The sequence below is a fragment of the Stigmatopora nigra genome, chromosome 21 (assembly GCF_051989575.1).
Source record: "Stigmatopora nigra isolate UIUO_SnigA chromosome 21, RoL_Snig_1.1, whole genome shotgun sequence".
Taxonomy (NCBI): domain Eukaryota; kingdom Metazoa; phylum Chordata; class Actinopteri; order Syngnathiformes; family Syngnathidae; genus Stigmatopora; species Stigmatopora nigra.
Window position 1 is genome coordinate 5,497,087 of NC_135528.1, and position 20,356 is coordinate 5,517,442.

General features: G+C 38.6%; 2 protein-coding genes and 2 long non-coding RNA genes across 7 annotated transcripts; 2 read left to right on the top strand and 2 right to left on the bottom strand.

Moving 5' to 3' along the window:
• Positions 1-1,912: 1,912 nt before the first annotated feature.
• On the bottom strand, positions 1,913-13,281 carry ndufs6 (NADH:ubiquinone oxidoreductase subunit S6). 2 transcript variants are annotated; one of them, XR_013330259.1, is made up of 5 exons: positions 13,101-13,281; positions 12,878-12,931; positions 12,571-12,693; positions 8,717-8,832; positions 1,913-2,025 (listed from the first exon to the last, which is right to left on the bottom strand). XR_013330259.1 is itself a non-coding variant. In XM_077743159.1 (4 exons), the coding sequence occupies exons 1-4, from the start codon at positions 13,242-13,244 to the stop codon at positions 11,923-11,925; spliced, it is 390 nt and encodes a 129-aa protein (XP_077599285.1). In that variant the 5' UTR covers positions 13,245-13,281; the 3' UTR covers positions 11,862-11,922. The 2 variants fall into 2 exon arrangements, 1 of the variants encoding a protein (XP_077599285.1); XM_077743159.1 differs by lacking the exons at positions 1,913-2,025; positions 8,717-8,832 and adding an exon at positions 11,862-11,991.
• irx4b (iroquois homeobox 4b) lies at positions 4,634-8,443 on the top strand. Its single transcript, XM_077743573.1, has 6 exons — positions 4,634-4,992; positions 5,090-5,275; positions 5,352-5,455; positions 5,775-5,931; positions 6,031-6,184; positions 6,254-8,443. Exons 1-6 carry the CDS (start codon positions 4,948-4,950, stop codon positions 6,805-6,807), a joined length of 1,200 nt encoding a protein of 399 aa, XP_077599699.1. The 5' UTR covers positions 4,634-4,947; the 3' UTR covers positions 6,808-8,443.
• Positions 13,282-14,736: 1,455 nt separating the features above from the next.
• On the top strand, positions 14,737-17,599 carry LOC144214954 (uncharacterized). Of its 3 annotated transcripts, XR_013330307.1 has the most exons (9): positions 14,737-14,859; positions 15,032-15,117; positions 16,439-16,533; positions 16,644-16,695; positions 16,756-16,835; positions 16,901-16,972; positions 17,037-17,193; positions 17,248-17,414; positions 17,469-17,599. It is a non-coding gene; the product is annotated as an uncharacterized LOC144214954 (long non-coding RNA). The 3 variants fall into 3 exon arrangements; XR_013330306.1 differs by having other exon boundaries at positions 16,439-16,695; XR_013330308.1 differs by having other exon boundaries at positions 16,439-16,695; positions 17,048-17,193.
• Positions 17,600-18,429: 830 nt separating this feature from the next.
• Positions 18,430-20,252, bottom strand: LOC144215009 (uncharacterized). Its single transcript, XR_013330325.1, has 3 exons — positions 19,855-20,252; positions 18,605-18,676; positions 18,430-18,530 (listed from the first exon to the last, which is right to left on the bottom strand). It is a non-coding gene; the product is annotated as an uncharacterized LOC144215009 (long non-coding RNA).
• Positions 20,253-20,356: the final 104 nt, after the last annotated feature.

Below are 20,356 nucleotides of genomic sequence, written 5' to 3' on the forward strand. Positions count from 1 at the left end.
AACTGCAATTGAACCTACTTGTGCCTGAGGCCAACACGCGTGCACGCAATCACCCCCCACATGCACGCAAAGTGTGTAGCATTATTTATAACAACCGCTTGGTGGCGCTTGAGCTCTAAATACTACAAGTACTCTTCCAGAGCTGAGGGATGTTTGTATACAATGAGAAATTACACTAAATATGTGGAGTAATGTCGATGCTCACTAAAGTACTATGACATTAAAATTAATAAATCAATTTTAGAGGGTTAGTTGGGGTCATAACTGTGGTGTATTTCTGGTTTTATTCATTTGAATGTGATTTTCTAACATTTTTTTCAGGTCATTCATTTAATACATGCTATGACATTAAATAAATAAATGTTATTTCCATTAACATTTATTCATTTAATGTTATACCATGTATTAAATGATTGACCTGAAAAAAAATTAGAAAATCACCTTCAAATGAATAAAACCAGGAATACACAGAAAAATATCTAAATATAAAAACAATATTATTCAAAATAAATTGATAAAAACAGATTTATACTCTTAAGTATGGTGCCCAATAAGTTATTGTGCACCATAGTTAATATTGCAAATATGTTTTCATCAATTTAGTTTGAATAATACTTTTTTTATATTTAGATATTTAACCATGAAACAAACAATAACAGAACTATTCAGAAAAAATAATAAAACCTGACACTGAAAGTAAGATTTCAATGAACAACAATTAGCAAAAAAAAATACAAATGAAAGGTGATAGATCAATGGCGGATCATTGGAAGCCGACGTGGACTTAAATGTTTGTTAATGGCTGTATTGGTCCCTGTAGACTTGGACTAAATAATGGATGTGGGCTGCACAAGTAATGAAGTGGAAGTGATGGGGAGGAATATGACTGTCCTCCCAGGGTTCAACGCAAACGGCGTGCACACTTAAGAGCTGCCTGTAGCCTAAACCTCCCTCTCTGCCTGTGTCTGTCTCACTTTTCGTCTTTCTCACACATACACACACTAACGCGGGGCGCAGTGGCTAAGAGGGTTAGCTTGTCTCTCTTCCCCTATGCTACATCATTGATGAGGAAAAGCCATGGCATTTAGACCGTTCAGCATCTCAACTGCTTCCATGAGGACCAGGGCTAAAAAAAATATTAAAAAAAAAAGAACTATAGGAAGGTCTCAGTGGTCAGATAGTGTCGCAGTCTTATTTTTTTGTGTGGATTCCGTTGAGTCTAACCAGAATAGTCATGTTACAATGCCATACTTATATATATTTTGGGACTATTGGACAGTATCCCATTTGGTTTTAGGATCGGATTGGATCTAAACTATGGTTTCTATTGGTCCGCAGCAACTACTATTAACAGTTATGAATATAAAATCTATTTCAATGGATTGATATCAATAAACTTATATAGAAAATTGAGGTATTTGATACATTTTAGCTGGCTTGTTTGTGATTTTCTGGCACATTATTGCTGAACATTTTTTCTTTGTACTCATTATTTTACTGGTCTAAAAATATGAGTATAAGATAGGCAAAATGTCAAATAAACTGCACCGGGAATGAGGGCGGACCAAAAAAATGGGATTCTATTGACTTGTCAGCAATGGTCAATGGAATGTAAGAAAAAACTTAATACATTTTTTGATGCAAGTTTGTCTTTTTGCAACAAATAGAAAATAATGCATTATAAATTGTCCTTTGTTTCTGTCACATTCCACTTGTCTGCTGAGGATATTTATAATGTACATATATATAGAATAATAGCGTTTTCATTCCACTTAAACCCTACACGGTCCTAAAAACCAAACCACACCTCCAAACCAAATCCATAAACAACTTTGAATACACTAATTGGTCAAAAACAAGTGATGATTGTTTACAATCATATGATTTATCTTAGAAGCAAGAGATGAATTACCATTCGTGTGCTACTTGGTCACTTGCAGTCAATGAACAACTCTCACTTTGTTAGAACAGCAAAGATGAGTCAGATGTTAAGCCAGGTCATCAAATAAGGGTGACGACAATCAACTGAGAGAAAAAAACAAAACAAGAATAATAAGTGAGTATGAGTGGAGCAAAGCTTCTATGACAACAACCCCTACCCCCCAAAAAATAAAATAACACAAAAACATCATGTGGATGGTCAAGTGACAAAACCTTCAAGCAACAACTTATGTGAGGAACAAAGGGAAAAATGTGTGACTACAAAAAAATCTTGAGCGGAAGGTCAAAGGGACTCTGAAAAATACTAAAATGCATTTTCTATGAGTTCTTTTGATCGGAATGAAATGTTAAATACAAAGCAACAATAATTAAAATACCAGTACTGTTTGTTGCTAACATTTTGGTCAAAAAGTGAAGCAATTCTCCCTTTTAAAACGTTATTCTAGCAGTTTGTGTTGCAAAGAAAAGTTTGAAAAGAAAAATAATGCTCAGTTAGAAAAAGTCAGCAGACGCAAATGTTAATTTTGGAGATGAAAACTCCATCTGATCACACTAAATTGGATCTTTTCCTATGAGTTAACCTTATTTAAAATTGAATCTATTTCCAGAATCCTCCCCCAAAAAACAATCTCGTCCGGCTCGAACGTATTTCCAAGATGAGAGCAAAAGCATCTACGTGTTAAACCCAGATTAAAATTGCATAGCTTTCCGTCTTTAGGCTGGAAAATATTCAAATGCGGCGCTTTTGTGATGGAAGGAACTTGTGATTGGAGTTGTTTGGGCCTTTCCCATAAACAACCTGCACACTGCCCTCCTCTCACATTAACACGCTTCTATCATTAACCCCATTGTCCCACCTCCTGCATAATAGCTGGCGCCGAATGCGTGAAGGCTAGAAAAAGAATGCACTTTCCCCCCCGTCCTCCTCTTTCACGGAGCATTTTCAAATGAATGATTGATGCGAGGGGAGCGCGATCAAAAAGATCCAATCACGGTCTAACGAACGCAGGGCCCCCCTACGAAATATAGATACATATACTTACTTGGGGGGGGGGGGGACGTCCATGAATTTATAAAGACGCCGTATATGAATATAGAAGTAACTCTTTAAATAATCAAAAAAAGAGAGGAAATAAAATATAAGCAAGATAAACGAATGGACAGTTTAGACATAAATAGATAGTTAATAAGTAAGTTTATAAGTAAATACATGCATAAATATATCAATAAATAAGCGTGTTGCTGAAATATAGATATACATACACATACATATACACATATACATATATAAGCACATATATACATACACACATATAAGCACATATATACATATACATACATATATATAAGTACATATATTTACATATACATACACATGCATATATAAGCACATATATATACATGTACATACACATACATATATATAAGCACATATATATACATACACATACATATATATAAGCACATATAGACATACACATAGTGCTCCTTCCTGCAATGAGGGTGCAGCAGTCTACTGCTGAAAGAGCTTTGGAGGGACTCCACAGACTCATGCGGGGTGTGGGAGGTGCTGTCCATGATGGACAGAAACCTGGTCAGCATCCTCCACATAGTCCAAAGGAAATCCCAGAACAGAGCTGGCCCTCCTGATCATCTTATTCAGCCTATTGCTGTCCCTCTCCGTACTCCCGCAACTCTTGCCGTGTTCATTGTCAACGGCGAAACAAATTGCTATTGTCTTTGACTGGCATATGTTTTGTGCGTGGAGATAACTTCATTTCCCGTCTTTGAGCGCAGATGAGCGCGTCGACAGATAGTACGTGTTCGCTATATGAGCACCTTTGGCGGGACAAATGGAATGTCAATCAAGAAAAGGTACACAGATGCATACCCGGCACCCCCCCTTCTCCCCTGGCGAGGATGTTTTCTGATGCGGCTTTGTTGTTCCTGCCTTACTCTGGTTGCACTGGGAATATTTAGTCCTTTCACCCCCTTTTCCCTTTCGCTTCATTCGACTCTTCAATATCCGTCCAATTCTTATGAAGTTTCCCTCAAAGCTTTTTCTAGTGTAAAATCATAAGACAGTAACTAACTCCAATACCAGGGCAATTTGTTTTACCTCCAGGGGTAAACAATCTCCTAAACGATGACCCGTGTGGTGGTGAATAAAACGCGGTCGGGTGTGAATTTGATTTGAAAAGAGATTTTAAAAAAAACGTTTAAGGCTTTATCATTAAAACATGACAAGCCATTCACTTGGCAAATGTGCTTACTCGAGGGAATGCCGGCTGTTTACTCTTTGATTAATTTGCTTACATAGGGGGAGACTTGAACACCCTCCCTAATGGTGAATGAGTTGATGACAGGGAGATTTCTCCGTGGTGACAAGTTATCTCAACTACAGGGCCAAAGCGATTATGTTAATACCAGGTTGTAGTCATCAATCATCTCGCGTCAAAGTGCTGTCAAAGTAGACCACCACACCCCCCTCCACCCTCTCCAGCCTAAGTCGTTTCAGGAAAAAAGGGAATAGATGACATTCAAAAGACGCCCGGAGCGAGTCGGCAATGCTCCTTAATTGATAAATAAAGGCTGGAATGAGGAGAATTAATGAAGCGCGTCGATCTTCACGTGAGACGCGCACTACGCAGCGAGTGACGTCACACAGGCGCGGCTTAAATTGGAGGAGCGCTCCGCGCAGGGCTTCTTGGCTTTGGCTTTTTTGATCTTCCTCGCCGTTTTCTTCTTGTGTGTCACTCGGTGACGGGAAAGAGAGGAAATGACTTTTCCCAAACTCTCGCAGTCGCTTTTAGCAAAATGAAAGCGGTGCGTAAATGCCTGTTAGCGACCTCTTTTGGATTATAAGCGCCTAAGTGATATTAAAACTTTCAATTGAAAGCATGTTCGAATAGTTTTGGACGTGTGACAGTTCTTTCAGGGGGTTCCGGAGGAGGGCATCAGATGCTTTTTGAAGGCATCCCTATGATCTGATCTGATCTCGCTGCCATGGCTTACTCCCAGTTGGGATATTCCTACTCCACTCCGCCTCAGGTAAGTCACAAGGACTTGAAGTGGGACTATTTAATGGTTTTGAGGGTGGGTCTAAAATCTAAATGATCAAGATTGCTATTGTTTTGTTCTTGGGAAGTTTCTGATGAGCCCGAGCCATCTCGCCGGCTGCTTGGAGCCGGGATCCCCGCAGTCCCACCCGGCACTACGCTCCCCGGGTCACCAGCTCACCCCTGGCGGAGGAATCGGGGTGTGCAGCCCTTACCCAAAGCGTCAAGGGTACTACAATACTTGTGCGAGCGATCCCACCTCGCTTTACTCCAGGGTGAGTTTCAGTAAAAGTTATGCGGCTTTGCAGTTGATGCCAAGTACTGAAAAAAGTGTCTTAACTATAATTGCAGGGGACGTTGCAAACTAAATCTTCTGTACATACGGGGACATCTCACACGCCGGGTTATTATCCTTATGAATATACATTTGGACATTATTCTTATGACAGATATGGGTAAGTAGGCATTTGACTTTAAAAAGGTTACTTATTTTATGAAGTGAAAAGAATCTCAATTTAAAAGGTGCAGCAAAATAGTTTCCCTCTAAAGTACTGTGTCTGTCTGTTGGTTATTTTAAGTGTCTAAGTCAATTTAAACTTGTAGTAATTGAGAAGTGTTTAAAAACTATTCGAAACCAGGTTTGACAGCACTACTGACCGCTATGGATGAACATATAAAATGTTTGTTAAAGCGCACACCCAAAGAAATTTGGTAGGCAATATCCACATTTTTCTGTTATTCACAAAAATGAAAATTCTCTCGACTACGATTTAGTTATTCCTCCTCGGAAGGAGCTTCACGGCGTAAAAATGCCACCCGGGAAACAACGGGTACGCTGAAGGCCTGGCTGCAAGAGCACCAAAAGAACCCTTATCCCACTAAAGGAGAAAAAATCATGCTGGCCATCATCACCAGGATGACCCTCACCCAAGTGAGCGTAACCTTAAATATTAACACACAACATCAGCAATGCTTCATAAACCCAAATCCAAATCATCATTCCTTGACGCCTATTCTATGATTTCCCCAGGTGTCCACATGGTTCGCCAACGCTCGCCGGAGGCTGAAGAAGGAGAACAAGGTCACCTGGTCGCCACGAGCTTGCAAAAGCTCAGAGGACAGAGGTCGCGATGAAGACAGTAACGACGCGGAGAAGTCGCTTAAAGAGGACAAAGACCATCGAGGTGAGTGCCCCAAAAAATCAATTCAATTTCAGTCCTTTGGTACAAATGGACGCCCTCCTCCCTCCTCAGATGGACAGTCTGGAGACCTGCAGAGTGATCTGGAAGACTTTGACCTTCTAGAGTCTGACACATCCGACTGCGAACCCAAGCCGCCATTCATACCCGAGGACAATAAAGTCAATTCAAACGATCCACACGGTCACCTCGCGTACAACTCCGACAGATTGTCGCCATCGGACTTCCCTAAAGTCACGGCGCTTCAAGACCAGACCTTCTATTCGATGCCAGAAGCGCACGATGCGGACGCCAAACCCAAAATCTGGTCCATCGCTCACACCGCCGCATCTCTGGATCCCGCCTCGGAGCCCCAATACCCACCATGCATGCTTTTGACCGGGGCCTCCTCCCCCGGCTTTCCGTCCAACATGGCGCTACCCAAAGTGGAGCGTAGGCAGGAATCACCAGTGGACACTCTACGGGAGTGGGTGGACGGAGTTTTCCATGGCCCGCCGTTCCAACAGTCTAAGACCTCCGACGTCTGGAAAGGTTTAAGCGACACGTCGGCCAGTAACAGAACAACTGGGCAAGCTTTTGAACTGGTGAGATCGACCACATCCTTGTAGTAGCCCGGCATCATCACTTTGGAAGGCTACTTGGACTTGTCCACTTTGTATTTTTTAGATGTTGTGACCAAACAAATCCTCACAAAATCCACCTCGTTGTCGTGTATCACCACTAACATAAAATGCACAATGAATCCACAGACAAAAAATGTCTTATCTCAATGACCCAAAAGATTCAAGAAGACACTTTTACATTGAAATCTGAACGTTTTCGCACATATTCCTATCACAATAATCAAAATGCAATGAGATCATTAAAAAAATACTTCCTATAACTCAATATTTTCCAAAGATTCACTGTAAAATATAAATTCTGAAATGGTCTTGCTTATTTATCTACACGCTCATCCAAGAGCCAAAAAAAAACGTGCAATATATCATAAAACAATCTTTTTACACCAAAAATCCACCAAAGTTAAACAAAAAAATATTTTGACTCAAAACAAGCACAGTTTCACCCATCAATAACATAAAAGAGACACCTGTCCACTGTACCAAAATGACCAGTGTGACCTTTCTATGAATTTCCAACAAACAGAAATCCTAACATATCCCATTTATATGCTGACGGCCATACATTTATTTCACACATACTAACTTTAGCAAAGTCTGTCTTGCTCATCTTCCCCACAAAAAGTCAATCACTAGAATAAACGATGAGGATGTAGTGTGTCACCTGCCCTTATACAAGGTTACCATCTTATGTCTCTCAAATCCTCTAAAACAATACGATCGTGCTCAATTCCTCGGTGGCTGCCATATGTGTGTGTGCTGGCGACTTTAAGCAAGAGTGTGCTTTAAGGGAGCGAAAGGGGGAAGTGGATTGTATTCAGCCGTGACTAATAGAAACACACAGAGGAGGGTGCTGCTAAATTGTTAAATCGATGCCACTTCCAACCGAGCTCCAGATATAGCTGCAATCAGCCATGCGTCCCCTTTCATTAGGCATCTTTTGACTTTGGCATCCCGGGAATTCCACGCAACCTTCCGCTAAACTAAAAAAAACTTAAATCCACCGTCACCAAGGCCGCACGTGCCCACTTTCGGTGGATTGTCGCTACAAACAATTAGCCACGATGCAAAGAAACGCGTGGAACTTATCAAAGTTCTGTCTACTTTACGTATGATGTAAAAGGACTGTCAGATTTAGTGCTATAAGCGGATAAAATATTGTTTTTTAAAAAGGCAGAATGACACGAAATAACGTCTTCTCGCCACCATTGTTCTCCTGTTTTCGATTTAGGAGCAGTGATAAAGTATTTATCAGAACAGAGGAGGGATCTTCCCAGGCTTTGTATGGAATTAACCATTTCACATTAAATAATTCAGGAGGAATTCATCCGAGAATTTCATTCTCTTTCTGCTTCATAAATAAATGAGACGTAAGATGATAAATAATGACATCTGACTTCTTATTTTGGGAAGTTTTCTTTTCCCCAACTCGTGGACAGATCTTAACCATAACGTGTGCTTTTTATTTCGCCTTCTTTTCGCAATTGTACAATTTAAAGGAATGGAAGAGTCTTAAAGACTATGGGATGGCATCGGGATGAGAAGTTGACCTTCTGGTGAGTGGGGTTAAGAGCTAAGAGAGCGCGCACTTGCTTTCACCATCTACATTCAAAGGCAGATGTTTTCTCTTGAGAATATACTCTAAGTGTTTTTACTTATTACTTAAGGGGCTTAAAAATCTATCTGAAAACACACCAGGTTAAAAAAAGAAGATTCCAGTCCAAATATTAAATCATTTTCAATCAAAAAATAAACAGTTTTCCTCATGCACTTACCTTACTTTAACATCTACTTGCATTTGGGACAAAAAATTGCCATAAAATTGGAAAGAATTGAACTATTTGCTAGTTTTCATTACATTTGTGGCTATTACAATGTGATGTGTTTATTGACTGACCTTTCACCCCTCCTCCAGGATTGGCTTATGCATCTTATGCATCTTTTCCTTTTCTTCTCTACTACTTTTTTGTAAGCTCCGCCTCCTCTTGTTGTCCATCATCTTGCCTGGATCCGCTGTGGAAACAAACAATCCATCAGTAGTCGTCCCCGGCATAAAAAGCGAGTTCCCTGGGCCATAAAATGTGATTAAGACATAGCAAGTTGCTGTACAGGTGGAGCAATGTTCGAGTCACTGTTTACTTGTCTGTCTCACACCATCTCTCCTCTTGTGTATTAAGATGGGAATCACACAGTGGCAAATGATAATTGCTTTTTTTTGGTGTGTTTTCGTTTTGCTCAAAGTGAACTCGCCGACCAAAAACATTTTCTTTTGTGTGTTCACATGGCGATAGACTATTACATTTAAAAAAAAAAAGGGAAAATAATAAAAGGGAATGTACTCTCTATGGGAAGTGCAATCAAGCCAAAAATCTCACTTGAGAAGTCATGCAAACAAGTACAGTAAAATGTGTGTGTGTATGTTGTGCCTTTGAATGACATGGCGTCCCTAGAGAGTGAGATACTGAGCTCAGGGGCGGAACTTAGAGGGGTGGGACGGTCCCGGCCCCCGGTTTAAAGGGGAAAGTGGGCATGGTTGTGTGAGAGGAGATAGAGGAGTGTTTGTAGCGTCTGTAGAAACCTACACACTGCACCAATACCTGCCATATGTCTTTGGATTCATAGTGCAGGTTAACATCTTGGGTTGTAGTAATTTAAAAAAAAATCAATTTTGGACAGGCGCTTGGAAGATTACTACTTAAAAAAAAACACATAAGTCAAGACTATCATCAATTCTTAATTCTAGTTATTAAACCACGTTGATGTACTAATAAACTCATGTCTTTACATATCTGGGGTGACCCACTTTTCTAACCACACTGTAAAATATTGACAAATGACTTTTTTCCACAGCTGTCAGATACCCGTTTCCCTTCCCAAGTGTGTACAGGTTGACAAACTTCCACAACTCTCAATCTCTCGTGTCTAATAACACACAGGTTGGTTTTTCCAGGACTTTCAAAGCACCCAATGCAAACTGCTTTCTGCAAAATCTGTCACACAACTCGCGCCTCGCCGACAGCAATCGGAGCTCCTGGCACTAGAACAAGTCATTATTTCCACGCTAAAAAGGTCATCCGCTCTGTCACCTGACTCCAAAAGTAGAGCTTGGCGGCATGGCCTCAAGACAATGACCAAAGGTCAATTTTTTGTTTAGTGTCCTTGTACAATCAGCATGGATATGAAGAGGGGCAGGGGGTTGCACCTAGATCTGCCTAAAGACCCCCATTTTTTCCCCCTTCTTTTCTCGGTCACCAGACAGGCAGGTTCAGATAATTGGCTGCAGGCCTCTCCGTAATGAGCTCGGGGCTTTGTAAAAATGACATCTTCAAGGAGAAATATTTTAATGGGGCAATTATAGCCATGAGGAGGATGTTTTGCGCAGTGAGAAATTGTTTTTGTTAAAAAGATCTCCCTGGCATTTTAGTTGGCGATCTATCCAAGAGTTTTACCTCAAGTCAGTTCAAATAGTCTCTTGCGTGAAGTGGGATACGTCGCATCGGCGACGAAGGACATTTTCAACATTATTGTGAGAGGATATTTGACAGATGTTAAATACCATCAAAGCCATGCTACGGCTTTCGTTTGGGAAGATTAAATAATTGAAAAGTGAACATGGCGCTGAAAAAGTAAGTGCTATTCATTGCGCGCAATTCACATGCTCAGTTTCATCTGAAAATGTTGCCTCTGGCGTTGCACACAAGTCAACCAGGCGCCAACCTCTGACTACAGAAAGCAGTCAAGACCGACACGGACCCGGATTTCCCACCATCCCCACCTTCCCCACCTCATTTTTTAACAATGCACCCCTCCCTACACCGTCACTCATCCACGGACGCCTGACTATAGATGAGGTTAACTACAAGCAGAAGCTTGGCTTGCACAAGTCTTCGGGGCCAATTATATCAGCCTGGCTACTCTACTACTACTACTTTTTTTTGAACCCACCCCTCCTTTCAACCTGAGCTCTATGGTGTGGAAAATGCAGTACCACCAGCTGCATCACTGGGGACAGAGCAGACTAGTGCTGTCTGGAGTGCTAGTGCGCGCCAATTTGGCATGCAGAGGTCTATGGAGAATAAGTCTGATAAAAAATATATATGATATTCTTCAAACATGCATTGTTCCGCACTGCCGTGTCTCATCTTCCGCCCCTGATGTCCTGCAGTTTGAACGCAGAAATGCACATCATTGCCAAGAAGATTAGTTAAGAAACTGAAATGGTCTTGGAGTTAGAATAATGACAATTTCAATCCTTTCCAGCACACCAAGTTATGCAATAAAAAAGAGAATTGGTAGAATTTGGCAAGACAAAGAGAACACCCCAATTAACTGATCTAATATACTGTACAATAGGCCTGAATGATTTGAAATACTTAGTTAAATATTTAAGATATAGATGCCATTGGTGAATGGTGACAAGCAGAATATTACAATACTTTTTCAAAACTGTAAACCTGTGTACCCACCTGTTGCCAAAAATGCATGGCTTCCTGCTAGGATATTTTGCTTAGTTAAATCAAGTCAAATTTCACACCATCAGTAAAATATATACATACATGCATATACATAGTTTTGCATTTCATGGATTTTGTTAGTATAATCAAGTGTTTTCTATTAAAATCAGTAGCAGTTAGGCTCAAAGGTCAAAGAATATGTTGGCCAAATGTGCTATTCAAACATCTCGGTCAATGCTGACACCCTGTGGTAAAATGTTGAAACTAGATTTTCCTTTTAAATTATGCGGTTTCAGGAATATCTTTGTATATAGGAGTATACCAAAGGTACACTAAGCTATTTTCACATACAAGTAGTAACACTTTTGGCCAACAATATCTTATTAAATGTTCTTACCGTTATGCTGGATACCATGACTACACCTAACTATAAGTTACATGACACATACGTACTCTACGAAACATAATGTAAAATGTGCAGGGAAGTATGCAAAAAAAAGGACAAAGTACTGCAATAAATTTGACTGGTAAAATATTTTTTTTCTTAAACTACGAATCAAGTTTTGAGTGAACAAACACACTCAGAACCACATTGTTTATAATTTATTAACCAATATGGCAACTTGTACAATGAGGCAAAAAAATAGATTCAGTGATGATGCTTTTGCTTGAACTGTAATCCACAATAACCACAAGTTCCCACTTTGGTGTCTTTGTCCTGAAAATAGATGGATACAAATGGTTAATATGTATACCATTCCAATATTAGCATTTGCAATGAAATATGGAATGGGTAACAATTGTAGTTACAATAGAATATTAATGGTATATATCATATGCAATTGTAATTAACTAGAATAATGTATTAAGATAAACAGATGAATTAAAATTACTGTATACATTAAATCAAGTTTATACATCCCACTTAAGACCCTTAGAAGAAAAAAACTACAAAACCAGAATATCTGAATACTCACATTTATCCTCGGTGGCTACTTTCAAAATAAAATGTCTTCTCAGCAGTCAAGTTGTGTAGATTTAGCAGAATATCTAATGAACCTAGATTCATTTGGGGGGCTCATCACGACTGAAGAAATTTAAATGACTATATAAGATTACATATCTGTAAACATTCATTGGGAAGGAAGAAATGTATTGCTTGATGATAAATCACAATTCAAATGTAAAAAGAGGTCACCAGAGACCAATGATGAATCCTTAACATTTGACCACAATTATATTTAGCAAAACCATGTAATGAAAAGTGATATGGAAAATGAATGAATGGATTTCTTACCAGATTTATGTAGACTTTGGGATGACCAAGTGCTCCTCCACCGCCATCACATGACACAACACGTGCTTCGACGTCGGACACTTGTTCCTCAGCCACTAACTTGATTGCCCAATTCTTGTTCACCTGGTACAAACATTTTGCACTTTTAAAAATTGAAACAAACCATCGTATACATAGATCTAAATGTTTAACCTCCCGATCTAAATGTTTAACCTCCAGGAAGATCCTCTTTATAATCTGATCTATCAACACACACGTTTACAGTTTATAACCGAATACTTAGTAGATTTTTAATAAGCTTTAATACCTCCTTTTGTCTCCCAACAAATCTGGCTTTCCTGGGGTCTTTTGCATCGTATACCTGCAAGGAAAACACTTTAAATGCACTAATTGGCATCCATTTCGTTTAGATAAAACGTATTTTTATACATCAACGCACAATTTATGCAGGCGTGCAATGTAGATGTCGTTTGATAAACACATACGCAGGTAATAGAGAATGATAACGATCTAAGCTATAATAAAAGTACCTGTCCAGTGTGTGTAATGGCCTCCCTAGTGGTAGAAAGCTCAAGACTGTAACGGCGTGCAGGTATTACAGCAATTTTCGATGAATTTATTAATGTCTTAATATTTTTACTGAAGGACATGGCTCGTGCGACCGCGGACGACATCTTGGTAACAACAAGTTATAATTCCCACAATGCTTTGCGGGAAACTTCGTCATTTAGTGTGTCCTGAATTATGCCTCAAAGGCATACGTACATATGACAATAATTCGAATATACTACATATATAACATTCTAATTTACTTTACAATAATTCATGCGTTATTTTGTTATTTTAAAATGAGTGTTATTTCTAAAAAGAAAGCAAAATTCCAGTTTGATCGCTAATTTGACATTAAACAGCCAGCCCTGCAAGATACAGTAGAGGGCAAAGTAAACCTTTAGCACAGGGGAAGCCATTCACATTGGAGTGCAGCTACTTGCATGGCCGTCTTGTTGTGGTGAACAAAACACACATTTTAAGCTGATATCCCCAATCGAATCGCTGACGAGCGAATTGAAGGTGTTCCATGTTATTTCTCGAGGTAGTTGCTTGTGTAAAATTGATGTGATCGTTTTTAGATCTATCGAAATTGAGCTAGTGGGTGCTATTCGTAATCGCAGTACAAGGTCGTGAACTGTCAACGATTTGCGAATGTTCTTGCATTGGCGCAGTGTTCCTATTTCCATATAAATGTTAAATAAAATGTTCTCACTATTATTTCAGATCTCAACTGAATGGCATCTTACATCCTAACACACTTGGCCGCCTCCTTGACTCGGCAGGTGACCAGGATGAATCGCTTAACCTGGAACTACTTACCAGCAGTCTCATCCCGTCGATGCTTGTACAGTTTCAACGCATCACCTCTTTATCCGACAACATCGCCCAGTGCAACCTGCCTCCATCATGGTGCATCCAGACCATCCCTGCTTGGGAAATGTCAGGGTCTTCCCTGCATCCAGCCCTCTAATGCAATGAAAACAAAGTCAGCCCTGAAGAAACGTTGCAAAGACTGTTTTTTTGTGCACCGAAGGGGCCGATTGTTTGTGTTTTGCAAGACGAATCCTAGACACAAGCAAAGACAAGGCTGAAAGTTATGATTGACTTTTGTACAACAATAAAATGGCTTGCTGATGACATTGATCACTATGTTCTTTTTATTTGACATTATATACAAATATTAAAGAAGTTTAGACTTCAGGATGGTATCATTTAATTGTCTAGAAGTAAAAAACAAACACCAAAGTGCATTTCATCACAATGTTCATAATGTGCAATACTACTGTATTTTAAAGGATTAAAGCCCAACCAAAAAATATTTACAGCTTCCCCCACAGACGTTAGGATGAATATAATGTATTTTTTAAGTATGAAAGCCCAATCAACAAGTATTTATAGCCCCGTCCTCGCCCCACCCATTGACTAATACGTGTTATTCTGAAAACAATGTATTTTTCCTTTTAAGTATTAAAGTCCAATCAAAAAGCATTTACAGCCCCTCTACACAAACATATGCTGACTAATGCACGTTATTATGAAAAAATATATATATATTCTATGTGTCCTTTCTTAATAGGCGTGGCCGAGGCGAGAGTTCAAAAAGCCGATGTCAAACTCCAAAATGGCTGATACTGCCTGGAGGCAGGATGGACGTGCGTGCACTGCAGAGCAGCTCAAAAGTGCCGATTTGCCGACGAAATCCTGCCAAAGTTGTCACAGAACGATGCTGCACATTTGGTTTGTTGTCATTTGGGGATTTCGAACCCCCCAGTTCTCTTCTTAAGAGTGATTTTTGAGGCGATGTAGCCCCATGTGTATGCAGACAGCAAAATGTTTGCAAACAAATAGGCTACATTGCTTTACCGATCGCTCCTTGTTTAAAAAGAAATCATTCCATTGTGTGTTTCAGTCACTCAGCGAGCACAGATTGCTGCGAAACATCAAGAATGTGGCCAAAACGACCAGAAAGGAGCAGCTTGTTGACGCCATAACAAAGTGAGTCATTTTTAAATAGTTCCGGTTTTCTCTATCCGTGTAATATTTAAACGCCAGCGTTTAGTGTTCAGGGCTTTGCTGTGATACATTCAAAAAATATTTAACTAACAAAAAAACATGGAAAAGTCACCCACACAAATGCCATTAGTGGATGTGTAAGGAATAAACGGTAATCCCTCGTTTATCGCGGTTAATGTAGACCGGCTGTGTTAAATAAAACTGATAGTAGGCTCATCCCTTTTGAAGTAAATTAAATAAAAATAATGTAGTGGCAAAAATGACATCTTCAAGGAGAAATATTTTAATGGGGCAATTATAGCCATGAGGAGGATGTTTTGCGCAGAGTGAGGAATTGTTTTCGTTAAAAAGATCTCCCTGGCATTTTAGTTGGCGATCTATCCAAGAGTTTTACCTCAACTCAGTCCAAATAGTCTCTTGCGTGAAGGGGATATGTCGCCTCGGCGACGGAGGACATTTGACAGATGTTAAATACCATCAAAGCCATGCTACAGCTTTCGTTTGGGAAGAATAAATAATTGAAAAGTGAACATGGCGCTGAAAAAACGTGGAAAAGTCACCCACACAAATGCCATTAGTGCATGTGTAAGGAATAAACAGTAATCCCTCGTTCATCGCGGTTAATGTAGACCAGACATGGCTGTGTTAAATGATAAACTGATAGTAGGCTCATCCCTTTTGAAGTAAAGTAAATAAAAATAATGTAGTGGCAAGTTAAGGAGTAGCTTCCAAACAAAAAACTGCCATGTAGTGGAACTGAACATAAATAAATTATAAACTTTCATCCCCTTAACTTTTTTGAAGACCCCAGGGCTTGGACCCTTTCATTAGTTTTGACAAAACAGATGTATTTAACAATAGTGCAGGTGTCATTTTTGACTCATTTAAACATATTGGGAAAACAAGCTCTTCGTATATTTATTTTTTAAGAATGAATGGATTTAAAATAATTGACTGAAAACTTGAGGCAGAAGTAGGATTTATTTTAACCTTGTAGGCCCTTGTCCAGTGTTCTCAAATTTCCCACCATGATCCTGATATATTTTTGTGGAGGAAAACAAACTGATCGTTTTTTATTCTCTATAGCAGACTGTCTAATATTGCCTTTTGAAGTTTTATAGTAAAAAGCTAAATGTAGGAGGTAGTTTTGTCAAATCCGGTGCTAGTCTGTACTTAAATCTATTGTCCGTTCACTCTTTTTTTGGTTTCCTGCCTATCTATAGATTGGCTCAGGCACATGGCAGAACCAATCTGAGTTTTTTTTCAATTAACTTTGTGTATTAACCTTTTTTTTGTTTTCCAGAATCCACCCAAGCGGGACCGGTTCTGCCTGAGGCTATCTCGACATAGGCAGGAAACCTGCTCCCCTTGGCTGGAATTTTGAAATACATTTCCAAGGTCTTACCTTTTATTTTGGAAAAACTCGTAGATTTGTTCTGCCTGAGCATATCTGAGGTTTTTCCAAAATAAAAGGTAAGACTGTGTGAATGTTTATTTTTATTTTTCAGAATTCCACCCAAAGGGGACCAGGTTTCATGCCCCCATTTTTCAAAATAAAAGGTAAGACCTTGTAAATGTTGTTTTTAATTTAACTCTGTGTACTGACTTTTTGCTTTTCAGAATCCACCAGAGAGACCTGGTTTCTGCCTATGAACAGAGGCTCAGGAGCCCCCAATCTATGAAGTTTTTCAAAATAAAAGGTGAGTCCTTCTCAATGTTTTTTTTATTTAACTCTGTGTATTCACCCCTTTTTCTTGTTTTTCAGAATCCACCAGAGGGACCTGGTTTCTGCCTATGAACAGATAGCCTCAGACACCTTAATTTTTCAAAATAAAAGGTAAGCCTTTCCCATTGTTTTTTCAACTAACTTTGTGTACTAACCCCCTTTTTTTGTTTTCCAGAATTCCACCAGGGGGTGGAGAAGATTTGATTTTTTACGATGCTGGACCACCAACGGGAACCAATCTACAAACTTTTTCAAAATAAAAGCTGGAGCTTTTATTTTCCAGATTTCCTGCTGGTGACAAGAGGAACTACTTCAGTTTTTCAAAATAAAAGGTGAGCCCTTCTCATTATTTTTTCAACTAACTGTACTAACCACCCCTTTTTCAGTTTTCGAATCTTCTCCACCAGGGGGTGGAGAAGATTCGATTTTTTACGATGCTGGACCACCAGCGGGAACCAATCTACAAACTTTTTCAAAATAAAAGCTGGAGCTTTTATTTTCCAGATTTCCTGCTGGTGACAAGAGGAACTACTTCAGTTTTTCAAAATAAAAGGTGAGCCCTTCTCATTATTTTTTCAACTAACTGTACTAACCACCCCTTTTTCAGTTTTCGAATCTTCTCCACCAGGGGGTGGAGAAGATTCGATTTTTTACGATGCTGGACCACCAGCGGGAACCAATCTACAAACTTTTTCAAAATAAAAGCTGACATCCTGTTTTTCCAGATTTCCTGCTGGTGACTAGAGGAATTACTTCATTTTATTCAAGTTTTTCAAAATAAAAGCTTTCAAATGTATACATGTTTGTCTTTATCTAACAAAAAATGCAAGTCACAATTTGAGTAAAACATTTTTTTATTTACAAGTGAACATAAGCATACTTAGTAGTTGATGTAAACATTCTTCACCTGGAGATTAATAAAAACAGCAAAACACTTAAAAAATAAATTTTAAAAAAAGCAGGGGGGATAAACACTTAGAAAATAAATTTTAAAAAAAGCAGGGGGGATAAACACTTAGAAAATAAATCTTGAAAAAAGCAGGGGGGATAAACACTTAGAAAATAAATCTTGAAAAAAGCAGGGGGGATAAACACTTAGAAAATAAATCTTGAAAAAAGCAGGGGGGATAAACACTTAGAAAATAAATCTTGAAAAAAGCAGGGGGGATAAACACTTAGAAAATAAATCTTGAAAAAAGCAGGGGGATATAAACACTTAGAAAATAAATCTTGAAAAAAGCAGGGGGATATAAACATTTAGAAAATAAATCTTGAAAAAAGCAGGGGGATATAAACATTTAGAAAATAAATCCTGAAAAAAGCAGAGGGAGATAAACATTTAAAAAATAAATCTTGAAAAAAAGCAGGGGGGATGAACTTTTAGAAAATAAAATTTGAAAAAAGCAGGGATAAATACTTAGAAAATAAATGGGGATAAAAATTTAGAAGATAAATCTTTGAAAAAATTGGGGGGATAAACACTTAGAATTCTCACTCCAACATTAAATGACAACCATCTTACCTTAAAAATCTAGTCAAAAAGCTGTGGAAATGAATGACCAGTGAAATGTCATGATTAAGGCTTTTATTGAATTTGGATTTTCAGAAATACAGAGACACTATATGATGCAAGAGAGACATCTTCAAGTGAGCAACCAAGGCCTGTTGCCTGCAAGAAAAATAGCAAAAGTTAGAATATATAGAGACTGGAGATTCAACTTTTTTTGTGGGAGTAAGTTTTACCTTGATCAGTCCCAGTCTCCCCATCTGTAACCTCAAGAGTGATCTAGGCACACAGAAAGCTGCATCTTGGTGCTAAACAGAGAAAAATTGCACACAAAAAAGCATACGTTATTATATATATACAGCGTGGAGATTCAACAGGTAGGCTTAGATTTTTTTTTTTTTTAAATGGGAAGTAGTTTTATCTTGATGCTAAACGGTGTAAACTTGATTTAACCAAGGCATTTGGGGGTTGCCAACCAATTACAGCATAGAGAAATCTTCCAAGAATTTTAATAAATAAATAAAGATGAAAATAATTTAGCGAGTGCTATTTCCCCTTTTTCAGACAAGGCGATTAAATATACTATTTTTGAAATATTTAGATATTTTTTCTATTTAAATTGGATTAAAAAATGCATCAAAATCCCTAAATATTCTGTTTTTTTATAGATCTAAAACAAATGTTTGAGCTTTTTTTTCATTTCAAAAGGAAACAAAATATTTGGGGGAAAATGTTCAATATTAGCGTGGAAACCAATTTTTTTAAATACATTTATTTTTAGATTTTACAATATGCTTTTTTAAACTTAAAAACACAAAAAGTAAAAAAAATGATTAAAAAAAATACAATTATTGATTTAAAAAAAGGGGAAGATGAGGTAATAATACAATCTTCATTTAAATTTGATCCTAACAGAAAGTCAGCACTCATGATTTAATTTCTCGGGCCGCACAAAATGACATGGTGGGCCAGATTTGGCCCCCGGGCCGCTACTTTGACACCAGTGAGTTAGGAAAGTTGGCTTGAATTTTGTATGGGATTTTTTTTTGCAAAAACAGAACAATTACAAATAGGGAACGGGTGTTTAGCACTCAGAATGAAAACGATTACATACAAAACAACAAAAAATAAGTTGTGCCCCTGGATGTCATTCTAATCTAAAGTGAACACTTACCCAGGAAACTGTCAGTTGATGTCTTGCATTGTTTGATTAAATTTAAAGTCTTGCAACACGACTCAATAATGGAGAGAAAACAGTGAACATGCTTTTTAAAGTCAAATCGTGACACTAACACTAATGCTGACTAGTAAGATGATGTGGCACAAAGCCGGTTGAGAAAAGAAGCCCATACTTAAATTGTCAACGGTGTGTTAAACCTGGCATTAAACTAAGAGACTTGTTGGCGTTTTGTGCTCAATTAATTGCTGAAAAATCTCCCGATCCCGTGATAAAAACGCATTTAGGCCAGGGAATTGCTCGATTTACCTTGTTGGCGTCCACCATCAGCGTTCCAAAAGGAAGAGTTACTGCGCATGACCTCAATTAAGTCCTTCACGTCGCCAATATGGGCGTCACCACGCCCATATTGTCCCGTCACATTGAAAGTGGAAAAGATGGTGATTACCTTATCGCGCTCCTAAGAGGTGCTTTGTCCTCCCAACCCGTCTATGTTTAGAATATGACAAAGAATAGTCGTGAGTTGTGTGGTCTTGATGCTTATAAAACGATCGATGTTTGATAAGTGTATGGAGTTGTAAATATGACAACAGTAAGGCTAAAAGCTATTCATTTTTTCTCCACACGGGGGAACCAGAAATCACTTAACCATGACTTAATAGATGTCCTTATATGGAAACGTGCATACTACGTCTAGATATACTTTAAATGTGTTCCAATCGTAATAAGATCATCAAGAATCAACGTAGAATGTTCAGCAAAAATATCAAAGTTGACGTTGTCGACGTTCGTAGTGGCAATTTACTTTATA